This window comes from Megalobrama amblycephala, linkage group LG24 (assembly GCF_018812025.1).
Source record: "Megalobrama amblycephala isolate DHTTF-2021 linkage group LG24, ASM1881202v1, whole genome shotgun sequence".
Classification (NCBI taxonomy): Eukaryota; Metazoa; Chordata; class Actinopteri; order Cypriniformes; family Xenocyprididae; genus Megalobrama; species Megalobrama amblycephala.
The window spans coordinates 26,896,872-26,923,124 of NC_063067.1; the positions used below are offsets into that span (position 1 = coordinate 26,896,872).

At 35.9% G+C, this 26,253-nt stretch overlaps 1 protein-coding gene and 2 long non-coding RNA genes across 4 annotated transcripts in view; 1 reads left to right on the plus strand and 2 right to left on the minus strand.

The window, feature by feature from the left end:
• Positions 1–3,092, plus strand: part of LOC125259676 — a 5,628-nt gene extending 2,536 nt beyond the window's left edge. For both annotated transcript variants that reach the window (XR_007182872.1, XR_007182873.1), the window contains 2 exons: positions 1,830–1,895; positions 1,979–3,092. This is a non-coding gene — a long non-coding RNA (uncharacterized LOC125259676). The remainder of the gene's footprint in view (positions 1–1,829; positions 1,896–1,978) is intronic.
• Positions 1–26,253, minus strand: part of LOC125259674 (hemicentin-1-like) — a 92,445-nt gene that overhangs the window by 53,145 nt on the left and 13,047 nt on the right. Inside the window, exons 5-9 of the mRNA XM_048177518.1 lie at positions 25,937–26,191; positions 25,556–25,846; positions 24,650–24,904; positions 23,815–24,081; positions 23,490–23,591 (exon numbers count right to left, since the gene is read on the minus strand). Coding sequence (XP_048033475.1) covers positions 23,490–23,591; positions 23,815–24,081; positions 24,650–24,904; positions 25,556–25,846; positions 25,937–26,191 — 1,170 coding nt within the window. The remainder of the gene's footprint in view (positions 1–23,489; positions 23,592–23,814; positions 24,082–24,649; positions 24,905–25,555; positions 25,847–25,936; positions 26,192–26,253) is intronic.
• Positions 7,096–10,880, minus strand: LOC125259677. The gene is made up of 6 exons (XR_007182874.1): positions 9,882–10,880; positions 9,675–9,782; positions 9,330–9,401; positions 8,800–8,889; positions 7,897–7,999; positions 7,096–7,806 (listed from the first exon to the last, which is right to left on the minus strand). It is a non-coding gene; the product is annotated as an uncharacterized LOC125259677 (long non-coding RNA).

The following is a 26,253-nucleotide window of genomic DNA, read 5'->3' on the forward strand; positions in this document are numbered from 1 at the left end:
TGGCTGATTTCGTACGTCATTGCATCATTTCTACATCATTCCACATGCTTTACACTTTCAAATTTCAGTTTTTAATCAAGTGTTTACATGTCCTATCGAACAGATTAGAAAAGGTTTAAACCACCCCTTACAATCAGAATGAAATTTTAAAATCTGATTTGGCAAATTTATTCTGATGACATTGTTGCATGTAACTTAAAGGGATAGTTCACCCAAAAATGAAAATTCTGTCATCCTTTACTTATCCTTTACAAATGATACACAATCAGATCACATAGGCTGCTTGGCAACTCTATAACTTTTTTTTAAATCTAAAGCTATAGCAGCAACATTAGCTGTGTTTACATGGGTTCTAATAATCAGACTAGTAGCACAGATGGAATATAAAGTCACATGTTAATTGGAATGAATTTAATTATTTAATTCAGATTGAAAGGGCATGTTTAAAACTTTTTAAAATCTGTTTGATACTATCAAATACAATCCAAAATCTCCTTCCACTCATCATCTTATCCACAAGCTCCTTGTTTTGGCCGTTGAAATGAGCATTTTTACTGCTTAAATATAAACAGCATGGCACAAAGCTTAATGTCCTCATCGTCTCCTAATTAGGACCCATAATAGATAAATGTTAAGTCTGTTTTTAAAACAAAGAAAAGCTGTGTAGTGCAGTCGTGCAATGTGCCAATTGTTTTGACATGATTATCGGGTTAACTAACTTGTATGCAAGTGCTCACAAACTTTGTTCGAACTTTCACAGTGTACGCCTGCCTAAAGGGTTAGTTCACACAAAAATGAAGAAAAAAAAAAGACTCATCCTTATGTCATTCTGAACATCCAAGACTGTGTAGTTCATCTTCGAAACATAAGTGAAGATATTTTAATGAAATCTGAGAGCTTTCCATCCCTCAATTTACAGACCATGCATCTAACACTTTGACACTTCAAAAAGTTCATAAAGTGATTGTAAAAGTGATCCATTTGAATGGAGCAGTTTAGTCCAAATTTTCTGAAGAGACTTGTTCGCTTAATGCAATATACAGTTTGAGTTTAGACTTTTATTCACATATAAACATTAATTAGCAAACAATGGAAAATGGAAGCTCAACTTGTTTGTATATGCACTAGTGTGTTGAATTTGTTTATTATATAAGGTGATCAAGTTTATTCAGAAAATTTGGACTAAACCTCTCAATTAGATTAGATTTACGATCTGTATGAAATAATTTTATTTTAAACATCAAAGTGACAGTTGTGTAGACTTTATTTGTGTCTTGAAGATGAATGAAAGTCTTAACAGGTTTGGAACGACATGAACTCGTGTCATGATAAAAACAATTTTATAACTTACAATATATACATGATAATATTTTAATGATTTCAAAATACTTTGAAGAATTCAAAAAACTTTATAAATCACAATTCATTTAGGCTACATGAAATATGCCCTTACTGTATTTTTTTCTTAAATTATTTTTTTTGTGCTTTCGTGTACATGAAGATGTATTTTTTGAGGATGCTGCTATGATAGACCCTAGATTTAAGGGAAAGGTGAAAAATGAGTAAGTCTGACAGTGACACGATTATAAATGTAATTCGGTAATTTAACTGATCTTGCCTAAACTCGCCTAGTCAGAGGCAGTTGCGTTCAGTCAGTGTTTAAAATCTGTAAGGAAACAGCTAATAGTAAAACTTGTTTAGAATATTAAAGTAAAACTACTTTAAAATATTATTATTTTACTATATTTTTCAACAAATGCAGCCTTGGTAAGTGGAAGAGACTGCTTTCAAAAGTAAAAATGCAGCTTCAATGTAATCTTCTCTTTCAGCTGCCAGAGGAGGATGATGATGATGATGATGGCAGTGGTGACCGAGATGAAGAGGAGGAGGAACATGTAAGTTAGACACGCTTTCCTCATTCCTTTCTAACAAATAATAAACCTGACTACAACAACTACTACAATAACATTGTTTTTAGCTTCCAGTTTGCAAAAATCCAAAGTGATCCTTGCCTCAGAAGAGCCTGAGAAAGACACACTTCCTCCTCTCACAGCTCTCCATCATCTTCCTCCTCAACACTGTTGGAAAGAGTGTTCTACACAGCTGAGGACACGGTAATGAGAGATCTCAAATTCTTCCTGAGAAAGTCCACATGTTAATTTTCTTGAACAAAAACTGTACATGTATTTTTGGGTGGGCCAAACTATTATTTGAAGAAATGCTAAAAATCTCTATATTGCTCTTTATACATATCTTTTACTCTTTATGAATGTCATCTTCTAGATTTTTTTTATCTTTTGGGAAGCTCAAGGACTGTATATCTTTGGTAATTGTGATATCGTCTGGTAAAAGTTCTAGTAAAGCAGTATTAAAGCACATTACCTCAGTATATATTACTCATACAGGACACTTAGGAAATGGTTTAAAACATTTTTTTGCAAATAAAGTAATAAAATATCTGCTGAATCTTTTTTCACATATTTGTCATTTTTGTGCTAAATTTTGGAGAGTAGTAATCATAAGAGTATAAATATAATTGATAAAATCATTATTTAACTATACCCATCTCTCTAATGATGAAACACTTTTTCAATAAAAAGAATAAAACATTAATCATTTGGTTACATTTATTTATTGATTGTATTGTTTGGTCTATGAATGTGTTTGATTTATGAATTCATGTGTTCAATTTTCTGTACTCATAACTTAATAACACTTGGTTGCATGGTAATGTTAATGTATTGGCTTATTGTACAAAGTAACAATGCTGATGATTTCATGGATGCAGTGTGTTTCTAGCCATTTTCTATCATAATTTAATGAGGGCATCTATTGGTTTCCATTACATATTTTGATCTGCAAATGTATTAACCAAACCAATACAATTCCTTATAACAATTAGAATTTATAATGTTTTATAGCAGAGAATTAAGTGTTCAGTTCTGCATGGATTCTGTGCATGGAACACAGAAAGTTCGTTAACTTTGGATGGTATAATGGCATGTTGTCCAATGTCCATTATCCCTTTATGTTGTACCTGTTTTGTCATTCCTGTTCACCAAATGTTTTGAAATAAATAACTGTTAACAATTTTATTATTGTCTGCAGTTGATTGCAATGTTTTAGAATATGGGTGATTCTTTTAATGATGGCTAATATTAAATCACAGTGATACAGTATTTAAATTGTACAGTGAGATACTGAATGCAATTAATGTATGTAAATGCAATTGAAATCACAGTATTTATTTTTTTCTTCTACAGTAAAACAATCAATACTGTAAATACAACTAAAATCACAGTGTTTAATTGTTTTTTATTTTACAGTGAATACACAAAATACTGTAAATGGAAGTACAGTACCCTTACTGTAAAACATATTCACAGTAACTTACTGGCAACAATTAGCCAGTAAGTTACTGTAAATACAACTAAAATCACAGTATTTAATTGTTTTTGATTTCACAGTGTATACATAAAATACTGTAAATGGAAGTACAGTACCCTTACTGTAAAACGTATTCACAGTAACTTACTGGCAACAATTAGCCAGTAAGTTACTGTAAATACAACTAAAATCACAGTATTTAACTGTTTTTGATTTCACAGTGTATACATAAAATACTGTAAATGGAAGTACAGTACCCTTACTGTAAAACGTATTCACAGTAACTTACTGGCTAATTGTTGCCAGTAAGTTACTGTAAATTTTACGGTAAATTTTTTACAGTGTACATATATATATATATATACATACACACATACACACATACATACATGTATTTGGAATGTTGGGTGGGGTGTTTTATCTCTTCTCATCTTTTCTCCTCCTTTTTTACATCCTCCTCTCTCCTCATATTATCTCCCTCTCTCTGTTCCTCTCTCCCTTTCCTTCTCATTACACACCTTCCATACCCACACTACCACGTTTATTCTTACACCTCTTTTTCCCCTTCTCTTGCATATTCTTATTCTTTTATTGCTCTATGTATACTTTCCCTTTCATAATTTCCCTGTTACATTATGCAATTATGATACATGTGTAAACGGATAGAAAAACTGAATTTCCTGTGTTGTGTGTATTATTAACCAAGCAGTTATCATCAGTTCTGTTTGTGTTTGTACAAATTATACATAAATGTTTGTGAATAGCTGTGAAACTAGTGCTGGGAAACATGAGGTGTTAACTTGAGGTGTTGTCCAGCAGTGTCAGAAGTCGGAAGTTATGGGTGATGTGCTGTTTTCCGTTCTCGGCTCTCTGCGAGGCCACAGTTTCATTTTTAGCTCACACAGCCACTAACAGTCACACTGGCCTCTTTAAGTGAGAGCGGCTACATTTTTTTTTTTTCATGGGTCCCCCCATCAATTCGTTTTATTTTGTCGAAGAATTGAAGAATTTTACATGTGACATTAGATGTGTGAGCTTGATGTAGTTGCATGATGCAAATGTAGTCTAAACCTAAAAAAAGACAAAAAAATGACTTACAGAGATTTTTGTTCAACATGGAGACCTCCTACAACACGGAAGCACAGACAAACACAAGAGGAATGCTAAGGCATTTCGCTCAACACATCTAACAGACATTGGTTTTACTGTGTCAAAGTCTTTGACAATAAATCAAAAGGCTGAGCAAGCAAGCTATATTGCTTGTCATACAGCAAGACAGTTCAAGTGATCATATGGGTGAATTGGTAAATTTGAAAAGGACTTGAGCATCCATCTACAAAGTATACAGCACTTATCAGCAATGTCATAGCCTGTTGCATGTTGAAATACTTGCTGGAAGATGTAATGTCCCTCCACTGAGAGCACATCCCTAATTTTGTAGTAGAGCATTAGATTCTGGGCAACAGCCCATATAGATGGAAGCCCGCCACAGCTAATCTTTTCACAAAGAGCCACCATTTCCGAGCATGAGGAATAAGCACTGTCAAAGTCAGAGACTAGCAGGGAACTTGTGTAGAAGAAATCAGAGTTCAGGTTCTACATCTGTAGAGGAATACGCTGGCACATGCAGAGGGAGACATGAAAGGCAGTCTACTGTATGGTATGGTTTTGTGAACCTGGCTTGTAAACAACATCATAGTCAAAACAAAACAGACGTGCCGATCAGTGAGTGATGTGCAATACAGCTCTATTCATTCCTTTTGTAGCGAGTAAGGTTGTGAGTGCCTGGTGGTCTATGCGTAAAGTGTCGGCCCCACAAATACGTGCAATATGTGTACTTTTCTGTAGCCCACATGCATGCAAGTGCCTCCTTTTCAATGGCTGAGTATTTATACTCTGCCATCAGGGGTTTGAGTGAAGGGAGGGGTCGTACAGAGCTAGGGTAGAACTGGACGCTAAGAGCTGCTTGACCTCATCAAAACTAGTCTGGGCAGCTTCAGACAAAATGAAAGTATCTTTATCCTGGACACATGCACGCATGGGAGCCACCACAATTGCAAAATTCGAAATAAACTTTGAGTACCATAAAACAAGGCCCAAGAAGGATCGTAAGGCAGTAGCATCTGATTCACTCCTGTTGTTTGTCGCACTCAAAATGCTAGGGGGAAATGCTGGTATAGTCACATTTTTAAAATTTAAGTACCGGTTTGGTTCCGAAATCTGTACTATTGACAGCACTGGTTGGAACTCAATGACATATGCAAGAAAAATTAGAATTTGTGTATGGTTTTGGACATTTGGTGTGTGGTTCAGGTGTTTGAGTGTCAGGTTTCAGAAATTGTGTGACAAGTAAGGATTTTGTGTGCAAGCAGTTGAAAAAAAATCGTAACAGACATTGTGGACATAACGGCAAAAGAAAACTGAAGTGCGGGATATTCTCGTTGCCAGTTTGTGATGTTGTAAGATGTTAAAGAATTAAAAAAAATAATAATAAAAAATAAATAAATAAATCTAAATGATTGTCTTTAATGTAGGAAGCATTAGTAAACAGGACATCAGCAACTTGTCAACTCAACTCAACTTCATCATCTCACTAGGTTTTATTATTAGATTTTACTGCCCTCTAGCAGTCATATTCAGCATCACAATGATTCGCAGAACACAAGTGCTTCAATGTTGGGATGTAAAGAGATGGAGAGGAGATGTGGAGATGATGGGCGGTGCAGGGGAGGAGAGGGATGACCTTTTTAGGGTAAACCTAATTTAATTTATAAAATATTTTTTGTATTAATCCTTACAGGCTATTATATATATATATATATATATATATATATATATAACAAGTATACTAATACTAACAATAGATGCATATGGTTCAGATTTATTTTATTATAAATATGGGGCTATATTACACCTCCCCCTTGGTGCTCTTTTCTTTTCCATCTCTCTAATCCTATTCTGCTTACAGGCAATCGAAGATAAGTGGATAGTGTTTGCCCTCCTGCTTTGTTGCAGTTTGATGATTTTTGTAAAATATCAGAGTGGTTTCAGTTTAATATGATCCAAGCTCATTTATTGATAATAAATAATATTGATGATAAATAATATAATAATATTGGGCTGGTTTTGAAGCTGTGGTTGCTTTAATTATTTGTCTTCCAAGAGCTGGCAACACTGTTCAACACTGTTGCTTTTCACTCTGTACACTCTCAGAAATAAAGGTACAGAAAAGACCAAAAAAAGGTACAAATGCTCGTCGCTGGGGCAGTACCCCCAAGGGGAACAAACTTGTACCATATTAATGGGTACAAAGAAGTACCCCTACAGTTTGTGCCTTTTAGGTACAAATATGTACCTTTGAGGGTACAAATGGCTCATCGCTGGGTGGTACCCCCGAGGTACAGCAATGGTACCCTTTTATATTGTACCTTTTGAGAGACAATTTGGTACCTTAGCAATACATTTGTACCTTAATCCACTGGTACAAAAATGTACCCCATTAGATGGTACCAATTTGTTCTCGTTATGGGTACCACCCCAGCGACGATGCCATTGTACCTATAAAGTGGCAAAAATGTCCTTGATAAATAGAAAAGAATGAGAGCAAAAGAAAGCAATGTTTTGTTTTCCCACAATCAATGATTTAAAAGAAGTTAAACTGTACAAATTAAAATACTGGAAAGAGAATAACGACCGCACACCACAATCTTCGTTTGCAATAAACTTTAATAAACAAAGTTTTTCACATTTAAACAACTTTAATAGAGAATCACTTTATGAATGCATTACTTACTGCAGTGTAAGAACATAACATAAGATAACATAACGCTTTATATTGACTAAAAGCTACTGTGAGTGTTCATTGTATGCTTAAAGGATTAGTTCACCCCAAAAAGAAAATTTCCTAATAATTTACTCACCCAATGCCATCCAAGATATCCATGTCTTTCTTTCCTCAGTGGGAGAGAAATTTTGTTTTTTGAGGAAAACATTTCTGGATTTTTCTTCTAACAATGGAGTTCATTGGTTACCATCGTTTTTAAGTCCAAATCAATGCAGTTTCAAAAGTCTTTGAAGTGTTTAAACGGGCTGTACGCGATCACAGCTGAAGAAGAGGTTGTTTTCTAGCGAAACGATGTCAGTTTTAAAAAGAAGAGAATGTGGTGTTTCAATATTAGATGCTCCAGTCTTAGAAAGAAAAGACCAAACTAATCTGTGGTGGACAGGACAAGTTTCACACCTAGAATATATTGTCCACAGCACATCAGGCCCTCATCCACAGGAATGGTTACTCTGTCAATCCTCGTAATGATGTACTGTCATGTTGTGCTCTTCAAACTTCCAATGTAGATCGGCTGTGGTCTGGTCTTTGATGCGGTCTCAAAAACTGCTGCAGAGGGATGCAATAGTGGCTCCACGCTAAGAGATAAGGGAAAAAATAAATACATTTTAGGAGTTTATAATGCATCAAGACATCATTACAAAAATAACGGTCCATGTAAAACTTACCGGTACAAAATTAAATTGAAAGAAATGAAATTCACTTCCGACTTCCAGGCAACGGTGGCAGAAGATATGCAAGAACAACCATCATTGTGTAGCACTTTTTAATCTGAAAATTAATGAAAACAGATTAGAGATGCAACAAATGTTTAAGTGTAGGATTAAGAGTAGGGCTGCACGATTAATCGCATGCGATTGTCACGCGCATTTCGTCAGTAAAGCCGGTTCCCTGATTACCACTAAATCGTCATCACCTGCTTTCAAATGGAGCGGCATTTAATAGACAGAGCCGTAGATCACTGAAAAGCCACGCAATATCGCGTTCATTATCGAAGGCGATTCATCTGCGATATGAACGCGATATTGCGTAGTTTGTCAGTGATCTACGGTTCTGTCTATTAAATGCCGCTTCATTTGAAAGCATGTGATGGCGATTTAGCGGTAATCAGGGAACCGGTTTTACTGACGAAATGCGCATGACAATCGCATGCAATTAATCGTGCAGCCCTAATTAAGAGCAGCCTATGGGCCTAGGGTTGTTGTGATAACCACAATATTACAATACTGACAAGCCAGCCACAGAGGATGGCAACCATGAAGTTTATTTTATTTATTTTTTTAAGACTAAACTGTCCACATTTTACACTCAATGCATGTGTTTTTAAGGTTAAATAAGTTAGTAAGGGTGAAGAGGTTTTTTTTTTTTCATTAAGACTTGAATGTGTACCATTACCATTATTATGTATTTACAGCAGCTCCATAGATTTGCACTAAAGAAACCTAAACAGTCAGAGATCAACATGTGCAATTACCTGCATCTGTCCTCCTTCACGTCAAGTCATATTAATGAATATTTGTTATGATAAATTAAACAAGAGATGTGCGTGTAAGTAAAGACTTCACACTTACATAGTATCTGCTTGGTCTTCCATCCCCCCTAAAAGAGAAAATTACTCCTTTCCAGGGTAGAATCAGCTTTCAACTCCTCAGTCTTTCCATCTGTTATTTATCCAAAAGAGGAAACATTTTCAAAATATATCAGTATCAGCAAATATATCAACTTTTGCATTGTCTATTAAAATATCTTTTTTTTACACCAAAAAATGAAAATGTTATTGTTACTCCCCCTCATGTTCCAAACCTGCATGAGTTTCTTTCTTCTGCTGAACATAAAAGATATTTTTAAAGAATGCTGGTAACCAGACAGTTGACGGTAGCCTGTGACTTACATAGTTGGGAAAAAAAAAATATAAAAATACTATAAGTCAATGGATAGCATCAAGTGTCCTGTTACCAACATTCTTCAGAACGTCTTCTTGTGTGTTCAACAGAAGAAACTCACACAGGTTTGTAACAGTATGAGGGTGAGTAGAATTATTTTTTTATAACTTTATGTAAAAGAAGAAAATAAGTAAAGACTGAAATGCAATGAGACCTACACACACAGCATATCCGAGCAGCATTAGTACTCAAGCCATTGTGGGAGTCCCCTTAGATGTTCATCTTCACTGCTGATTAAATCAAAGAACAAAAAATTTAAGAACAAAGTATTGATCTCAACAAAATACATTCATTTCTAATATCTATCAAACAGTCAGATGATGTTGTAAGCTGCATGTTAATAAGTTATATCATGAGAAATTTAGAGGCCAGCTGACAACAACCAAGGCATAAGATAGATTGACAGACAGAACATAGATTGCAAATTATATTGCCTAAAAAAGTCATCTAAAATATCCTCACATTAAAAATACATTTACTATACAAAAAACAAAATACGTTACCTGGATTTGACGGCACTCTCCAGCATTTATGGTAGGGCTCCTGTGCTTGACGTGAAATCGGTCAAACCTTCATCTCTGTCAACATCAAATCAAATTCTTGACAACGTCCTTGAAGAAAATTCATACCGTAGAAAGTAATGCGATGAGAACAGACAACATTTCACTCGGTCAACCGCAAAACACATCACAGGAGCACTGTGAACGTACCTGATACAGCAAAGCAAACGCTCCACGTTAAATCCTTCACTTATAATGCACTCTTTTGGTTGTTTATAATGATCTGGTGTGCTGGACAGCTTGTCGTGCGCTCTGCCTGGCTTCACTAACGCTACACTGCTCGACGCACGTCGCCACTCTCCTACTAATTAACAACATATTTGTTAGCTAACTATTTCTATGATCGTTTTTTTCAGCACTACGCATTTTAACAAGTATTATCTACCGTAACTTACGGAACGGTCCAAAGCATCGCGATTCCCCTCAAACCAGGCCGGAGTGAAAAGAGCGCGATCCGCCGCAGTTTGAAAAGACGAGAGGCGTGACGTGATTGGCCGACAAAAACAGCTGTTAACATTTCGTGTAATAAATTGAAATATATATAATGTATATTTATTTTTATAAATGATTATTCATTATTTATAGAGCTTTTTATGTGCTACCATATGAAATATATGTATTGTTTTTATTTTCATAAACACAAACTGCCCGCCCAGGAGATAACACATTTATTGTGTCAATCTGTCCAAGGCATACCACATTTACAAATTATGACAAAGGCTCTATCAGTCTTAGAAAAGGCACGCATAAGTAGCTACTACCCCAGAGGATTGTGTACCCTGTAACTTGAAAAGTACTTCTTAGTACCCCACAGGAAGTGTACCCTTTGACTTGAATAAGGTACTTTTTTGTACCCTACAGGATGTGTACCCAAAAGGTACTTCTAAGTACCCCATGGGAACACGATAGGACCTTTAATGGTACATTTGTGAATGTTGTACCTTAACTATTACTTTATATGACAATGTACCTTTTCAAAGGGTACATATATGTACCTTTCACCATGCATATTTCATTGTGTACCCCTTTTCTTTGGAAAGGTACTTTTTGGTACTCAGCTGGATACATGTTTGTTCCTTTGCTGGCACATTTGTGAAATTTGTACCTTAAAGTACTTAATTGTACCCTCACTGTACCTTTATTTCTGAGAGTGTACGTTACCCTTGGGAGATATCATGAGGAAGCATGGCGTTAGTTTTCACTGTTACGCTGATGATACTCAGCTCTATATTTCTTCGCACCCTGACAAAACTTACCAATTCACAAAATTAATGGAATGCATAGCTGATATAAAAAAAATGGATGACCAGTAATTTCTTACTACTAAATTCAATACTGTCTAACACTTGATGGCTGCTCTGTTAAGTCTTTGTCATTAGCGAGGAAACTGGGTGTGCTCTATACACACCCAATCTTGGCCTATCTTATTCTTACCAATCTTTCATTTGAAAGTAGGGTTGCCACCTTCAATACAGAAAAATAAGGGACGCCTGCCGCAGCGGGGGCCACACCCCTCGGGGCCACGATGACCACAGTCCCCATGGCGTGCCAGTGGTGGTATATCATAACTTAAAACATGTTTTCATAAAAATATTAAGATTGATACCATTGGATATTATAATAAAATATCTGCTATTGAAATCAGTGTGAACAGATGCACTCAGTCTCTCACTATCACAACTTAAGTGGTCATATTCAATACACAGCTATGACAATAATAAACATAGGCCAAAAAAGTGTGACTGAGACCACAAAAAATAAGCTTTTGGAGGAACTTGTGAGATGTGATCCATATTTTATTAACTTATTAAATTAACAGATCCATAACTTAGTAATTATAAATTAAACAAATTGTAAATTGTCATTTGTTGTGAACAAAGATTTTGGCTAAAATATTTGTCAGTGTTTGCAGTAACACCATCCAAACAGTGAAACCACACCAAAATAACTGGAAATGATATACCTACAAACATTTCTTATTTAAGTAAAACACTTAACAACATTTTTATTATTGGTAGGTAAATATATTTATGTATTTATTTATTCCATTTTTATATTGTCTATTGTTAATTCTATAGTATTGAATGATGCAATTATTTAAATTGGTTAAGCATAACAAATAGTTGTTTATTTTATTCACATGGGTACTATTTTGATTAAATATGTATTAAATATATCTCTCTTATCTCTTATTAAAGTAATGCTTATGTGTCTGACTGTACAAATTAACCTTAATAAACAAATCATACCATTACATGACTAATGCACATTATTAACATTATTTCTTAATAGGCAGCATATGAAATCTAACGTTATCAATCAAAAACTTGTGATAAAAAAAATAAAATAAAACATTACACTATCTGCCTCAGGAGAGAACCGGCGAGGCGGCGTCCCGCCCTCCTCTGACTCTGATTGGCCGTGATTCACGGCCCATGAACCTGAAACAAACCAATCAAACCATGATGGCAGCGAGTATTACCCAATCAGGGGCAGAATCAGGACGTGTCTTCACACAATGCGGGTGGGGTGATTTGCATGGGATGCTGCATAATATGGACCTATGTAAAATACGGGACAAATCGCGTCCCGTATTGATTTGATACGGGACGTGTCATTTTGTCTGTAAATACGGGACGATTCCGTATTTCACGGGACGGGTGGCAACCCTATTTGAAAGCCATGTTTCTAGCATCTGTAAAACCGCATTCTTCCATTCTTAAAAATATATTTAAACTACGACATGCTCTCAATGACAAATGCGGAACAGTTCATGCGTTCATGACCTCAAGGCTAGATTACTATAACATTCTACTGGGTGGTTGTTCCGCTCGCCTGTTAAACTACAGCTGGTCCAAAACGCAGCAGCTAGAGTTCTTACTAGAACCGGGAAGTATGACCATATTAATCCGGTTCTGTCAACACTGCATTGGCTCCCTATTAAACATCGTATAGGTTTTAAAATCTTGCTAATTACTTAAAAAGCACTAAGTGGTTTAGCTCCCCAGCACCTGAGCGAGCTCTTAATGCATTATAGTCCTTAATGTCTATTGTGATCTCAGAATTCTGGCAAGTTGATAATACCTAGAATATCAAAATCAGCTGCAGGCAGTAGATCCTTCTCCTGTTAAGCACCTAAGCTTTGGAACAGTCTTCCTATCACTGTTCGGGAAGCCACACTCTGTCAGTTTAAGTCTAGACTAAAAACACATCTGTTTAAACTTGCATACGCATGACACATTATCTACTTCTATAATTCAAATCATGTAAATTGTTAGGCTGCATATATTAGGTCAGCTGGAACCGGGAACACTTCCCATAACACCTGATGTACTTGCTACATCATAAGAAGAATGGCGTCTACGCTAATAATAGTCTCTCTCTCTTTATTCCAAAGTTTGCCGCAGCCTGACAGATCCAAGCCGTATCCAGGGTCGTTTCTCAAAACCAAGTTCGCAAACTTCGGACTCGCGTCCTTGGTAGTTAGGACTTGGCAAGTTCGACTCAGGAGAACGAACTCCCGTGGACGGGAGAACACAAGTCCGGTGATTCTGCAAATGGTACAGCAGTGTACTTGATAACGTCACTCAGCTCGCTCTGGCTTCTCCGGTTATCTCTGTATGTATATTTTAGCCAACAATAAAACGAAATTTGTTATTTAAACACCACTCTGCCTCTTTTCGTTTTATTTAAAAAACAAACAAAAACATATTAATAGCCTCAGGCAACGAGTGATTGATTAAAGAGGCAGGTTGTTTAATATTTCGTTTTGTTATAAATATATGCATACATTTATAACAAAACAAAATATTAAACAACCCTGCCTCTTTTCGTATATATTTCAAAAATATTAAATGTAATACTATTTGTGCATACTCTGATTATCTTCACTGTAATGAAATGAAATAGGCTGCCTAACATAAAACACAACCCTGTCTCTATTTGTTAAATGACAGTTTTAATGATCAATAATAGCCATTATAAAAGGTAAGAATACAATAAGAAATAAAGCAAACAATTCAGTCAAGCGTACAAAATCAGCGCTTTAGTAGGACACAAAATTTAAATAGCCATATATAAAGTTATGAAACGTCACGTTGCCCTCTGAGGGGTAAGGATGCTCTCGGCTGGGCACATGAGCGCTGAGCGTCCGGTGATCGCCTGGATCTCACAACTCCGACAACGTCAGATCAAATTGTCAGAAAAGCGCAATCTTGATCAATAAACCACAAATTTGAGCTTTAAACCAGCACATTCTCGCCTTAAAAACTCTTAAAACTACATATCATGACATAATAACAATATGTTTAAATTATGCGGGCTTTCTCCTTTACTATTGACGCTTGCTGCGAGATGCATTCTGGGATACCTGGCTGTCTCAAGTCTGCACAAGTCACCTCTCGATGCATCCTCGATAAAATGGGCGGATCATCCAAATTTGAACTGAACTTGGCTAGATGTGAACTTAGAATTGGAACAGTACTTGGACAGCGACTGATGACGTTTCACAAGTCCACAAGAACATAAGTACAGACAAGTACGCATATTGAGAAACGGCCCAGATGAGATGAAGGACCTGCATCTAAAAATGATGATAACGCAGCCCTGACGTTTCAACTAAAGGCCTCCTTCCCTTTCCTTTCCCTATGTGTAGATAAAGCGTTGTCAAATTATTCCAGTTCGCATAGATCCGCAGACACAATTTTTCTGTATTATGCGGACCAGTAAAGTAATTTGGCAAATATCACTTAAAAAAAAAAAAAAAAGCTTCTATGCACGTACACACTCAAACACGCAGACCTACAGACTAAACACGTAAATGAACGGCAAGAATGCATTAAAGGTATTCGGTTTTCAGTAGGAAAGGTGTCATATAAGCAGCCCCTGAAGTAATACAGTGGGTATGGAAAGTATTCAGACACCCTTAAATTTTTCACTCTTTGTTATATTGCAGCCATTTGCTAAAATCATTTAAGTTTTTTTTTTTTTCCCTCAATGTACACACAGCACCCCATATTGACAGAAAAACACAGAATTGTTGACATTTTTGCAGATTTATTAAAAAAGAAAAACTGAAATATCACATGGTCCTAAGTAGGGCTGCACGATTAATCGCATGCTATTCTCACGCGCATTTCGTCAGTAAAGCCGGTTCCCTGATTACCGCTAAATCGCCATCACCTGCTTTCAAATGAAGCGGCATTTAATAGACAGAGCCGTAGGTCACTGAAAAGCCACGCAATATCGCGTTCATATCGCAGATGAATCGCCTGCGATAATGAACGCGATATTGCGTGGCTTGTCCGTGAACTACGGCTCCGTCTATTAAAAGGCGCTCCGTTTAAAAACAGGTGATGGCGATTTAGCGGTAATCAGGGAACCGGCTTTACTGACGAAATGCGCGTGAGAATAGCATGCGATTAATCGTGCAGCCCTAGTCCTAAGTATTCAGACCCTTTGCTCAGTATTTAGTAGAAGCACCCTTTTGATGTAATACAGCCATGAGTCTTTTTGGGAAAGATGCAACAAGTTTTTCACACCTGGATTTGGGGATCCTCTGCCATTCCTCCTTGCAGATTCTCTCCAGTTCTGTCGGGTTGGATGGTAAATGTTGGGACAGCCATTTTTAGGTCTCTCCAGAGATGCTCAATTTGGTTTAAGTCAGGGCTCTGGCTGGGCCATTCAAGAACAGTCACAGAGTTGTTGTGAAGCCACTCCTTCGTTATTTTAGCCGTGTGCTTAGGGTCATTGTCTTGTTGGAAGGTAAACCTTCAGCCCAGTCTGAGGTCCTGAGCACTCTGGAGAAGGTTTTCATCCAGGATATCCCTGTACTTGGCCGCATTCATCTTTCCCTCGATTGCAACCAAGTCGTCCCGTCCCTGCAGCTGAAAAACACCCCCACAGCATGATGCTGCCACCACCATGCTTCACTGTTGGGACTGTATTGGACAGGGTAGCGTTTCCCAAAAGCATCGTAAGCCTAAGTTGATCGTAGCTCGATTGGTGGCAATGGAGCTATGATCAACTTAAGCATACAATGCTTTTGGGAAACGCTGCCCAGGTGATGAGCAGTGCCTGATTTTCTCCACACATACCGCTTAGAATTAAGGCCAAAAAGTTCTATCTTGGTCTCATCAGACCAGAGAATCTTATTTCTCACCATCTTGGTGTTTTTTAGAAAACTCCATGCAGGCTTTCATGTGTCTTGCACTGAGGAGAGGCTTCCGTCGGGCCACTCTGCCATAAAGCCCCGACTGGTGGAGGGCTGCAGTGATGGTTGACTTTTTACAACTTTCTCCCATCTCCCGACTGCATCTCTGGAGCTCAGCCACAGTGATCTTTGGGTTCTTCTTTACCTCTCTCACCAAGGCTCTTCTCCCCCAAAAGCTCAGTTTGGCCGGACGGCCAGCTCTAGGAAGGGTTCTGGTCGTCCCAAACATCTTCCATTTAAGGATTATGGAGGCCACTGTGCTCTTAGGAACTTTAAGTGCAGCAGATTTTTTTTTTGTAACCTGAGCCAGATCTGTGCCTTGCCACAATTCTGTCTCTGAGCTCTTCAGGCAGTTCCTTTGACCTCATGATTCTCATTTGCTCTGACATGCACTGTGAGCTGTAAGGTCTTATATAGACAGGTGTGTGGCTTTCCTAATCAAGTCCAATCAGTATAATCAAACACAGCTGGACTCAAATTAAGGTGTAGATGTTACTGTAGCTTTACCCATTAACAGACAATACTTCCTTGAAAATAAATTCCAGAACAATAACAATAAATAATGAAATTATTCATAATAGATAATGCTTTACAATTAACTCTGTTAGAGAGCTTACATATAGCAATTTATCTGTTCAATAAAATATCTCACTCACCTGGCTGAGTAATAAAAACACCATATCTGCATTGCTTTTACAACATTTCAAATCCCTCAGTACTTGCCATCTCCGAAAAGTCAAGAAAATCTTGATTCTCGTTTTATTATGAGGTCTTTATATAACTGCAGACCAGAGATCTCCAACATGGTGCGTGAACTCCAAAAGGGGGGCGGGGTCTCCACATGCAAAGACTTTCATCATTGGCTCTGGCTTCATTCAATTGTTCAACATTCAACATACATGTCATGTGCCTATCTGCCAATGGGATGAAGGCACGCCCTGTTTTGGAGATCCCACCCCATTTTGGAGTTCCCACCAGTGTTGCCAAGGCTGCAATTTTCCCACGAATTTGGGCTACTTTAACACTGTTGCCACAGGTTATTTTTTTATGTCAGTGGGATATATATATATATATATATATATATATATATATATATATATATATATATATATATATATATATATATAGGCATACTGTCAAGTTTTTTCAGATTTTCATTTCAGCTCTGCCCAAACTTGAAAATGGCTTTCAAAGTCTGAAGGATGCAAGAGGACAACTCATCGAACTTTACTGTTTTATTTACTTCTGTTTTCAGAGGTGTTGGCAGAAGTAACAAATGAAGTAGACTTGGGTAAAGTTGGTTTTATATTCGCACATTCGGACTTCTGATAAATTCAGACTTTCCAATAAATGTGCAATAAATTAATGTTTGCGAATTTTAAGCAGTGACATGATATTGACAACCAAAGATTGTCAACTTACAACATTTTTCACAGTCGATCAAAATAGGCAAGTATTGTTTTAATGGCATATTTACTTGTGAATGTCCACTGAATGTCCAATGTAGTGTGATTAACAAGGCTATTGAATACGGATGTCCGAATGTGCGAATATAAAACCAACTTTACCCAAGTAAGAAGTAGCAGTACAGTAGTTGCGTTAGGTTGATAACCTTTAAAAAGGTAGATTCACAAAGAAAACAAAGCAAAATATGCATTAATATAAAGAAAGATATTTAAACTAACATCAACACATTAACTATAATCAACTAAAAGTATATTATAATGTTGACAAACGTAAAGCACAACTTTCAAACTTAATTGTTCAACACAAATCATACAAAGCTTAGCATCAAACAGTACTGTAGCAAGTTCCATCAAATAAGCTGAAATACAATACTGACATTTCAAAGTTGATATTTTTGAAAAAAGTTCACATAATTGTTGAAGTAAGTAATGTTCATACCAGTTGCGTATTCAGGCTTGAATTTGAGCTGAATGAGTGAAAGTCCTTTGTTTTGTCTCCAAACTTTTCCACCTGCATGTGCTCTCAGAGGTGCACCACTATATTGTTCCCCTCTGGAAACACAACCTATCAGGTTCCAGCTTAGCCACTACACTGCCCTGTTTTTTTTTGTTTTGTTTTTTTAACATTGAGGAACTTGAAGTGAATATTCACTTTTTCTTAACGCAACACATACCATACCATAATGAATCAGGGTAAGACAAAAAGATTGATCATGAATTTTAAATTTTGTTCATTTTGAACAGAAAAACTTTAAAATGTCATCTTTAGTGTATCTTTAAGTTAGTTTTGTGCAAATTAAATGGATACAATTATTTAGAAAAAATGCCTTTCCTCAGGATAGATTGAACCTGAGTGTTAATTCAAAGCATATGTATGTTAATTATAATTATTATTATTATTATTATTTCTGTAACTGCATGATGTTGTAATCAAGTAGATTGTGAAGGCGTTTGGGTAGTATTATGATACAGTTCTCATAATTTTGACTTCAGTACAAAGAAAATGAGGGTATCTGGCTTTTCAAAGCCAGTTGATTGAATGATCAAGTGAAAGTCTAACTTTGTGTTAGTTATTTTAATGTAAATAATTCAGAATCAACACATTAAAAACACAAACACACACAAAAACAGTATCTCAAAAAATTTTTTTAAGCGGGTGGCACTAATACAGTAGAAAAAAAATAAATCTTTTGTTCAATATGCAAAATATTCCAGTGTCATGTTGTGATATTTGTATCTGCAAGTAACAAATGAAACAAAGATACAGATATAACTATGATTACTTCTGCTAATTGTAATTTCTTGTTGTCTGTTATTTGTCTCCCTCTACAATGTCTTCATTTAAGGCAGTATGCTGTCTCGACAACAATTCTACAATTCTCAATACAATTCTACATTTTCTCAAGCTGCAAACAAGCTTTCACCTTTAAAAGTATACAACAGTGCAGCTGCTACTAGACAAAGTGCTGTGCTAATGCAAGCTTTTTTAATATAAGCATATAATTTTGCTGCCTCAGTGCAAATATAGAAACTCCTTCATGATGTTGATTGCTGACATAATGGTTCAGAGTCCTGGAGAGGCAGACACATGACAATAAATTCAAAATCTGTTTTTATGGGTTTATCATACTTGAAATTGTTAATCTACACTAGAGCCTAAAATTGTTCATCCCAGGTTTGAGATTTCACACTGAACATTTATAAACCCTGGATGGGACTTTTTATTTACATATTTACAGGGATAATAACAGTGATTATTATTTATGAGGTTACTATGTTTTTATGACTGTACAAAGTGCATGAAAATTTAATAAAGCACTGAGGCAGTTTATGACCCAGGGTTAAAAAACAGGCTTAAAACGGCTTAAAAACACTGTTTAACACCAAGAGGTAAGACTTTAAAAACCAAGTTATAAAAAGTTATAAAAAAAAACACCTTTAAAATAGTGTCATTTAAATACCTTTAAATGATGTCAGGCCACTAGCTTCTGCCGCTGGTGAGTCTTCATCTTCAAGAGACAAAATGTGAGTCATTTGTGATAACTGATTTCTGAGATTGTGTAATTATTGCTTAGAAACATTATTATACTCCTGACATTGATGGTTCCATGGAGAACGTTTAACATCAGTGGAACCTTTTCATTGCACTGAAGGTTCTTTATAGTTCAAAAAAGGTTCTTTAGTTTATTAAAATGTTTTCCACATTAAAGGTGATAAAGAGGATCTTTTCGTCGACTGAGAAACCAAAGACTGTTACTGAGTTTTTGAAATGAGCGCATGCATAAGAACAACCCCCCTCCTTTCGAGGGAACGCCTCCCAAAACTCGTGCACGAGTAACGGAACACGAGTGTTTACCACCGGCATTCGCCGTGTCATGTTAGTGGATTCATTATGTCGGACTCACCGCAGGTAACTCATAATCTGCAGTTGTTACTCCTGTCTCCGGACAAAAACATTGCATGCGGCGCCTGTGGAGTGTGGAAAGTTACTGGAGCGCGCAGCCGCGCTCGTCTCTCACAAGGAATGTCATGGCAGTGATTGACAAGCCAGAGGGCCAATCCGCGCACGTCTCTCACAAGGAATGTCACGGCAGTGATTGACAAGCCAGAGGGCCAATCGTTTACGCGATGATCGCGTAAACGATTGGCTGATGTTTTTAAGGCCCTACCTTGTGCACAGATGATGTATATTAATATTATTCCTTTCAGTATACCTAATAAATAGTCTTTTATCAGTTAGTAAAGACAGTTTCAGGTAATATTGCAAAAATGTATAAAACAAAACATCCTCTTTAGCACCTTTAAGACAAATGGCTCTTTTAAGAACTGATCACTAAAAGTTATTTGGTTCACTGTGAAGAAAAAACACACTTTGGAACCTTTAAAGGGTTAGTTCACTCAAAAATGAAAATAATGTAATTTATTACTCACCCTCACGTCGTTCTACACCCGTAAGACCTTCGTTCATCTTCTGAACACAAATTAATATATTTTTGATGAAATCCGATGGCTCAGTGAGGCCACTATTGAGAGCAATGCCACCAAACCTCTCAAGATCCAAGATCATGTGAGTTCAGTGGTTCTGCCTTAATATTTTAAAGCGGCGAGAATACTTTTTGTGCGGCAAAAGAAAAAAGAAAATAATGACTTTTTAGCAATATCTCATGATGGCCGATTACAAAACACTGCTTCGGAGCTTTAAAAAACTTTTGTTCAGAATTAGTCATTCGGATCTCCTCTCAAATGGCTAAACTGTTGAAATCACATGATTATGACGCTCCGAACCACTGATTCGATTCATAAAGCTCTGAAGCAGTGTTTTGAAATCGGCCATCACTAGATATTGTTGAAAAGTCGTTTTTTTTTTTTTTTTTTGCCACACAAAAAGTATTCTTGTCGCTTTATAATATTAAGGTAGAACCACTGTACACACATGAACTGTTTTAAATATGTTTTTAGTACCTTTATGGACCTTGAGAGGTTTAGTGGCTTTGCTCTCAATAGAGGCCTCACTGAGCCAATGAATTTCATCAAAAATAATTAATGCCATAATTTTCATTTTTGGGTGAACTAACCCTTTAATATTAAGCGTGTAATTGTACACTCTAAAAAATAATGTGTTGGCTCAACAACAACAACAAATTTTTCATCAACCTGTTTAAGTTATGAAAACTGAATTAAATTATGTAGAGGAAATTACAAATTTGCAACAAACACAAATTTTTAAGCTGATTACTCAAAAAACTGAAGTCACTCCAACTACTTGAATACTACAGAAATTTGACAAACACTTTTTGTTATACTAGTTGAAACTCTCTCCATATCCTGATAGCAATCAATAATAGAAGTGGTCTAAATATTAAAACATGTACATATATATTCTGTGAAAGTCTCAGGATAAAGAAATTCGGTCATTCGGTCCGATGTCCTACCTGCCTGTCAACTTATGCATTTCCATATCTCCTCACATCATCAGCGCTATGCTATCAAGGCTATGCAGAGTTGTAGACAGACAGTCACCGAGCACCAAAAACAAACAGCAACCTTTTACAGTTCCTACTGAACCATAACAATGATCTTATGCCACATTCACACCATCGTAACAATAATTACGATACCCGTGAAGTTCTACCCAGAGCTGTTCATGTCTTCAGACTCGGATGTATTTTTTTTCTATGTCAACACTATCAATGGCGAAATGAACCTGCATCATTCAGGTGGTAAAGGTAGAGCTCTGTAAGTTGTTTACATTGATTATTATTGTAATGTTATGTGCTTTGAGACATGACGTCATTTAACACAGTCTCTCATGACAGTTTGCAGACTCTGCTTTGTGCGTTTATGTGTTTTGCAGGAGATGTGGCTTTGGAGACGCTCTGAAGGGAGGGTGGGATCTTATGCTTTCAAAGCTAGCTTGCTATAGCCACTCCAAAATTGCTTACCCTACCTGAATGTTTAACATTATTATGTCAGCAGAACTTAAAATGTTTAATAGCATCAATAAAATAGAATTTGTAACTTTTTAAGGTCCCCTGGCTTACTTTTTAGAGTGTACTGAAAATGACAATATTGATTTATGTTACAAATATTATTATATGATAGACATTTGTACACGTTTGTTAGATCTCTTACCTTTAATCACACCATCTTCATGAACGGCTGAAACACGATCAGTGAGCAGTTCTTCTTTTTCCTCACATTCTGAATGATATTAGAGAGATGGTAGGGATTTCTTTTAGTTTAAAAATCCAAAATCATAATTCTGCAAAATGCCAGAAAACTTTACTTGTTAAGTCACTAATAATTTTTCATATAATATTATCACAAAGTATAAGATGTGATATGAAATAGTACCTTTTATTTAAGTAAATGATTACATGATTGTGTTTTTAATTGAAATGTCAGCCAAACACAGTAAAAGGCACATTATACCTTCCATCTCTGTGGGACTGTTGTCCATGCACTCCTCCTGGGGTGAAGCAGTTTCTGCAGAGTAATTAAAGACTCATATAAATATAAATGTGGATACATTTCACACACACAGGTTTTTTTTTTTTTTTTTTTTTTTGCTTTCAAAGTGAGGACATTCCATAGGTGTAATAGTTTTTATACTGTATAAATTGTACATTCTATCCCCCTACACTACCCCTACTCCTAAACCTACCTATCACAGAAAACATTCTGCATTTTTACATTTTTAATAAAACATTGTTTTGTATGTTTTTAAAGCTATTTTAAATTTGATGACTCATGAAATGTCCTCATATTTCATGTTTACATCGTTATACCAGTGTAATACCCATGTCATTATACAAATTTGTTTCCTCATAAATCACAAACACACACACACACACACACATACACACACACACACACACACAAACACACCTACCCATCACAGAAAACTTATGGTTATTGGAGTCTGCCATTGAGAAAAACAAGTCCTCTTGTACTGTTTCTTTTTTCTCTAAACATAATGATAAGAGACAAATGTTCTGTAAAAAGTAATTCAATGTAAAATGTTACTAATATAATTAAAAACACAGAAGGTACATGTTACTGTTTTTACTGTATTGTTAAACAAATAAATGCAGTCTTTGTAAGCATAAGAGATTTCTTTCAAAAACTTTTAAAAAATCTTGCCAAACCCAAACTTCTGAATGGTATTGTATGACAAACGTCAATGGCTTACGTGTTTAAAAGCAATTTTATATTTTTAGGCAGCAGCAAATTACACTAAGTGTACTAGAGGGTAAATAGTGTTAACACTGAGTGTAAATAAGAGGAGACACTGTTTACACCAACTGTAAATATCAGCAAATGGAATCCTGTTTACATCCATTGATGGATACTATTCAAAGAAAGTATAAAGTGTAAAAGTGTAAAGTGTAGAATCGGTACTACATTATTTGAAGTAAGTCTAAGCAATGGGTGACACAAGGCTGATTGTTGGTGCTTGGTGTAAATAGACACTGCTTGTTTTTTTTTTTGTTTTTTTGTTTTGTTTTTTTAATGAACAGACCACTATCATCAATTAAGACACTTAATTTCAGAAGTATATCATTTGTTTTCTGTTTGTACCTGGTTTACGGGTGAATCTTAGAACGAGGCATCCAATGATCAGGATTATAATACAGCAGACGAGACATCCTGAGATGGCCAGCAGAATTTTTCTTTTTAATACTGTAATAAAGAGGGAAATGATAAAGTTAATCAAGTTAAATTAATATTCCCTTCAAAATTCTATATAGAAATTATATATAAATAGTTTTTTTTTTTTTTTTTTTTGTCTGTTACTTGGTAATAGGATACTTATCGAATTGTTCAAAATGTCTTCAATCCACAAATCATTTACATCTATACACTGTATGAAAGAAGTTTAATAATAATTATTCACATTACTCACTAATATTATTGGCCGTGAAGCCCTCACTCAGAGCAGAGTACAGTGGTCTCTCTGTCCTTATTCCCTTGCACTTGAATTCACTTTTAATAGTTTCTTCAGTTGCTGTCACTTTGAACATATGTGATGATCCATTGAGATTCTGTCCATTCTCGAACCAGGCGTAGCTCCACTGTCTGCCGTCTGAGATGTTACACCTGAGGGTCAGGATATTTCCAGACATAATGTCGCTCAATTCAGTCTCCAGACTCAGAACTGCAGGTGGACGCGCTTAGAACAAAACAAATAGGTTATTTCATAAATAATTTGTTATAAACTTTATTTGATACTGAGCCTTCTAATTACTTCTAATCTTTAAGCATCAGTGCTTTTACTTTTACTACTTTGGGTAACTATTTAAAATGCACTTACTTGTTAAAATTGATTTAAACCATGTATGTTCAAACTAGCATATCATGCAGTAAACTACACTTAAAGTGATAGTCCACCCATAAAAAGATTCTCCCATCATTTACTTACCTCATGTCCTGTATTTCTTCCATTGAACATAAAATAAGATATTTTGGAAGTCAGTGGGGTCCAAAACAGCATTAGTCCACAATGACTAGTAGTATGGATAAAAATAAGTACATTCTTCAAAATATCTTCTTTTGTGTTCCACAGAAGAAAGTTTTACAGGAATATGATTTTCATGTTTTTATTACTATTATTACAACTATTACTAGCTTCATATTTTCATATTGTTCATATTATTTCATTGAGTGCTTTGCCAAGGTTATATTTTATAAAGTAAATGGCCACAAGAGGCAGTTTATATGGGCTCAAGTGACTAACTTACCTTCAACTCGCACTTGTAGAGTCTCACTATAAACTGAGAAGTCTCCTCTCTTTGCTTTGCAGTGATAGACACCAGTGTCAGAGAGAGATGCTGATTTGATGGTGTGATTGGGTTTTGCTATCAAGGGTTTTGAGTTTTTATACCAGTGGAATTCCCATCCATCACCAGGCATGTTACAACCAAGCTGGACTTCCTCCTCAGTGTAGAAGAACTCAAACCACTGATCTTTTCTGATATGTGGTTTTGGTGTGTCATCTAGAAACAACAGAGGTTAAAGAAAGAAAGAAAGAAAGAAAGAAAGAAAGAAAGAAAGAAAGAAAGAAAGAATGGACCACCTTCAAACAATAACTTTGAGTATGTTTGTTATTCTAGGTAATTTGAGACTATGAACTGAATTTCCCACTGAAAATCACTTTCCACTCGAAAATACAAAGATGCAACAGTAAAGAAGCTAAATCAATCCTACACTCAAAAACATGAATCATGTTGCAAAAGTCTCATTCTTACTTGTTTCATTTATGTATGATTGACAAATATGCATCACATTGAGTTTGTCAGTGTGTGTTAAAACTGTGTAATACATAGACCCAAATAATTGTTTGAGTGAACAGAAAGCAGAACAAAATCATCATTGACCTCTTTAAGGATCCTGACTGTCACTATCTGAATTATATGCTATTGACAAATTTGGATGCTGCTAATAGTGTCTGACTGCTGAAATCTGTTGTCAAGAGTAGGCAAGAAACTGCTGACATGAACCACTGTACATTGATAGAGGCCAATGCAAATGAAAAATATTTTAAAATATAAACAGCTTATATAAACAGATTTTTTGTGTGTGTGCCAGTCCCCCTTTCTTTCACATATATCAATAATAGAATATCATATTTTCATAAGTAGTTTTACCATAAATATGAAGTTGCAAAGCTTCTGCTTGTCTTGTAGTCACTGGCGTTCTCTTCAGGTGTTTTCCTCTGCAGGTATAATTTCCTGAATGACTCACTTTTACTAAGCTGATTGAGAGTGTGTCTCCAGAAAAGGAAATGTTCTTGTCAACTGAAAGCTGAGCTCTGTTTCTAAACCATTCATAGCCCCATTCTTTTGGACCACCATCGATTGAACACTTCAGAGTCACTTTTTCAGTTGGGTAAAATGTTTTCCATTCAGACTCTATTGACAGTTTTGGTTTAGGCGGCTCTGCACAGATAAACACCATAATAATGTAAGAGAACTGGACATGTTTTGACATTGTATTATGCCTTGATGTATAAAACAGATTAATCTTACCACTTATATTCAATTTTGTGGACTCTGTGTGTGTCATCTCTCTCCTTTTTATGATGCAATTGTATTCCCCGTTTTGATCGAGTGTAGCATTTAGGATAGTGTAAGTGTTATTGTTTACTAGCACTGAATTTTTTTGCCACTGATATTGCCATTTTGAAGTCTCCTCCTTAATGCTACAAATGAGTTTGACTTGTTCCCCAGTGTAGATCTCTGGGTATGGTGGATCTTGCTTCAGAAGGACTGCTGGCTTTGATCCTTTAGAATGATAAAAAATCGTAATAATAATTTATTTATAAAATAATGTATAATTGTTTTTA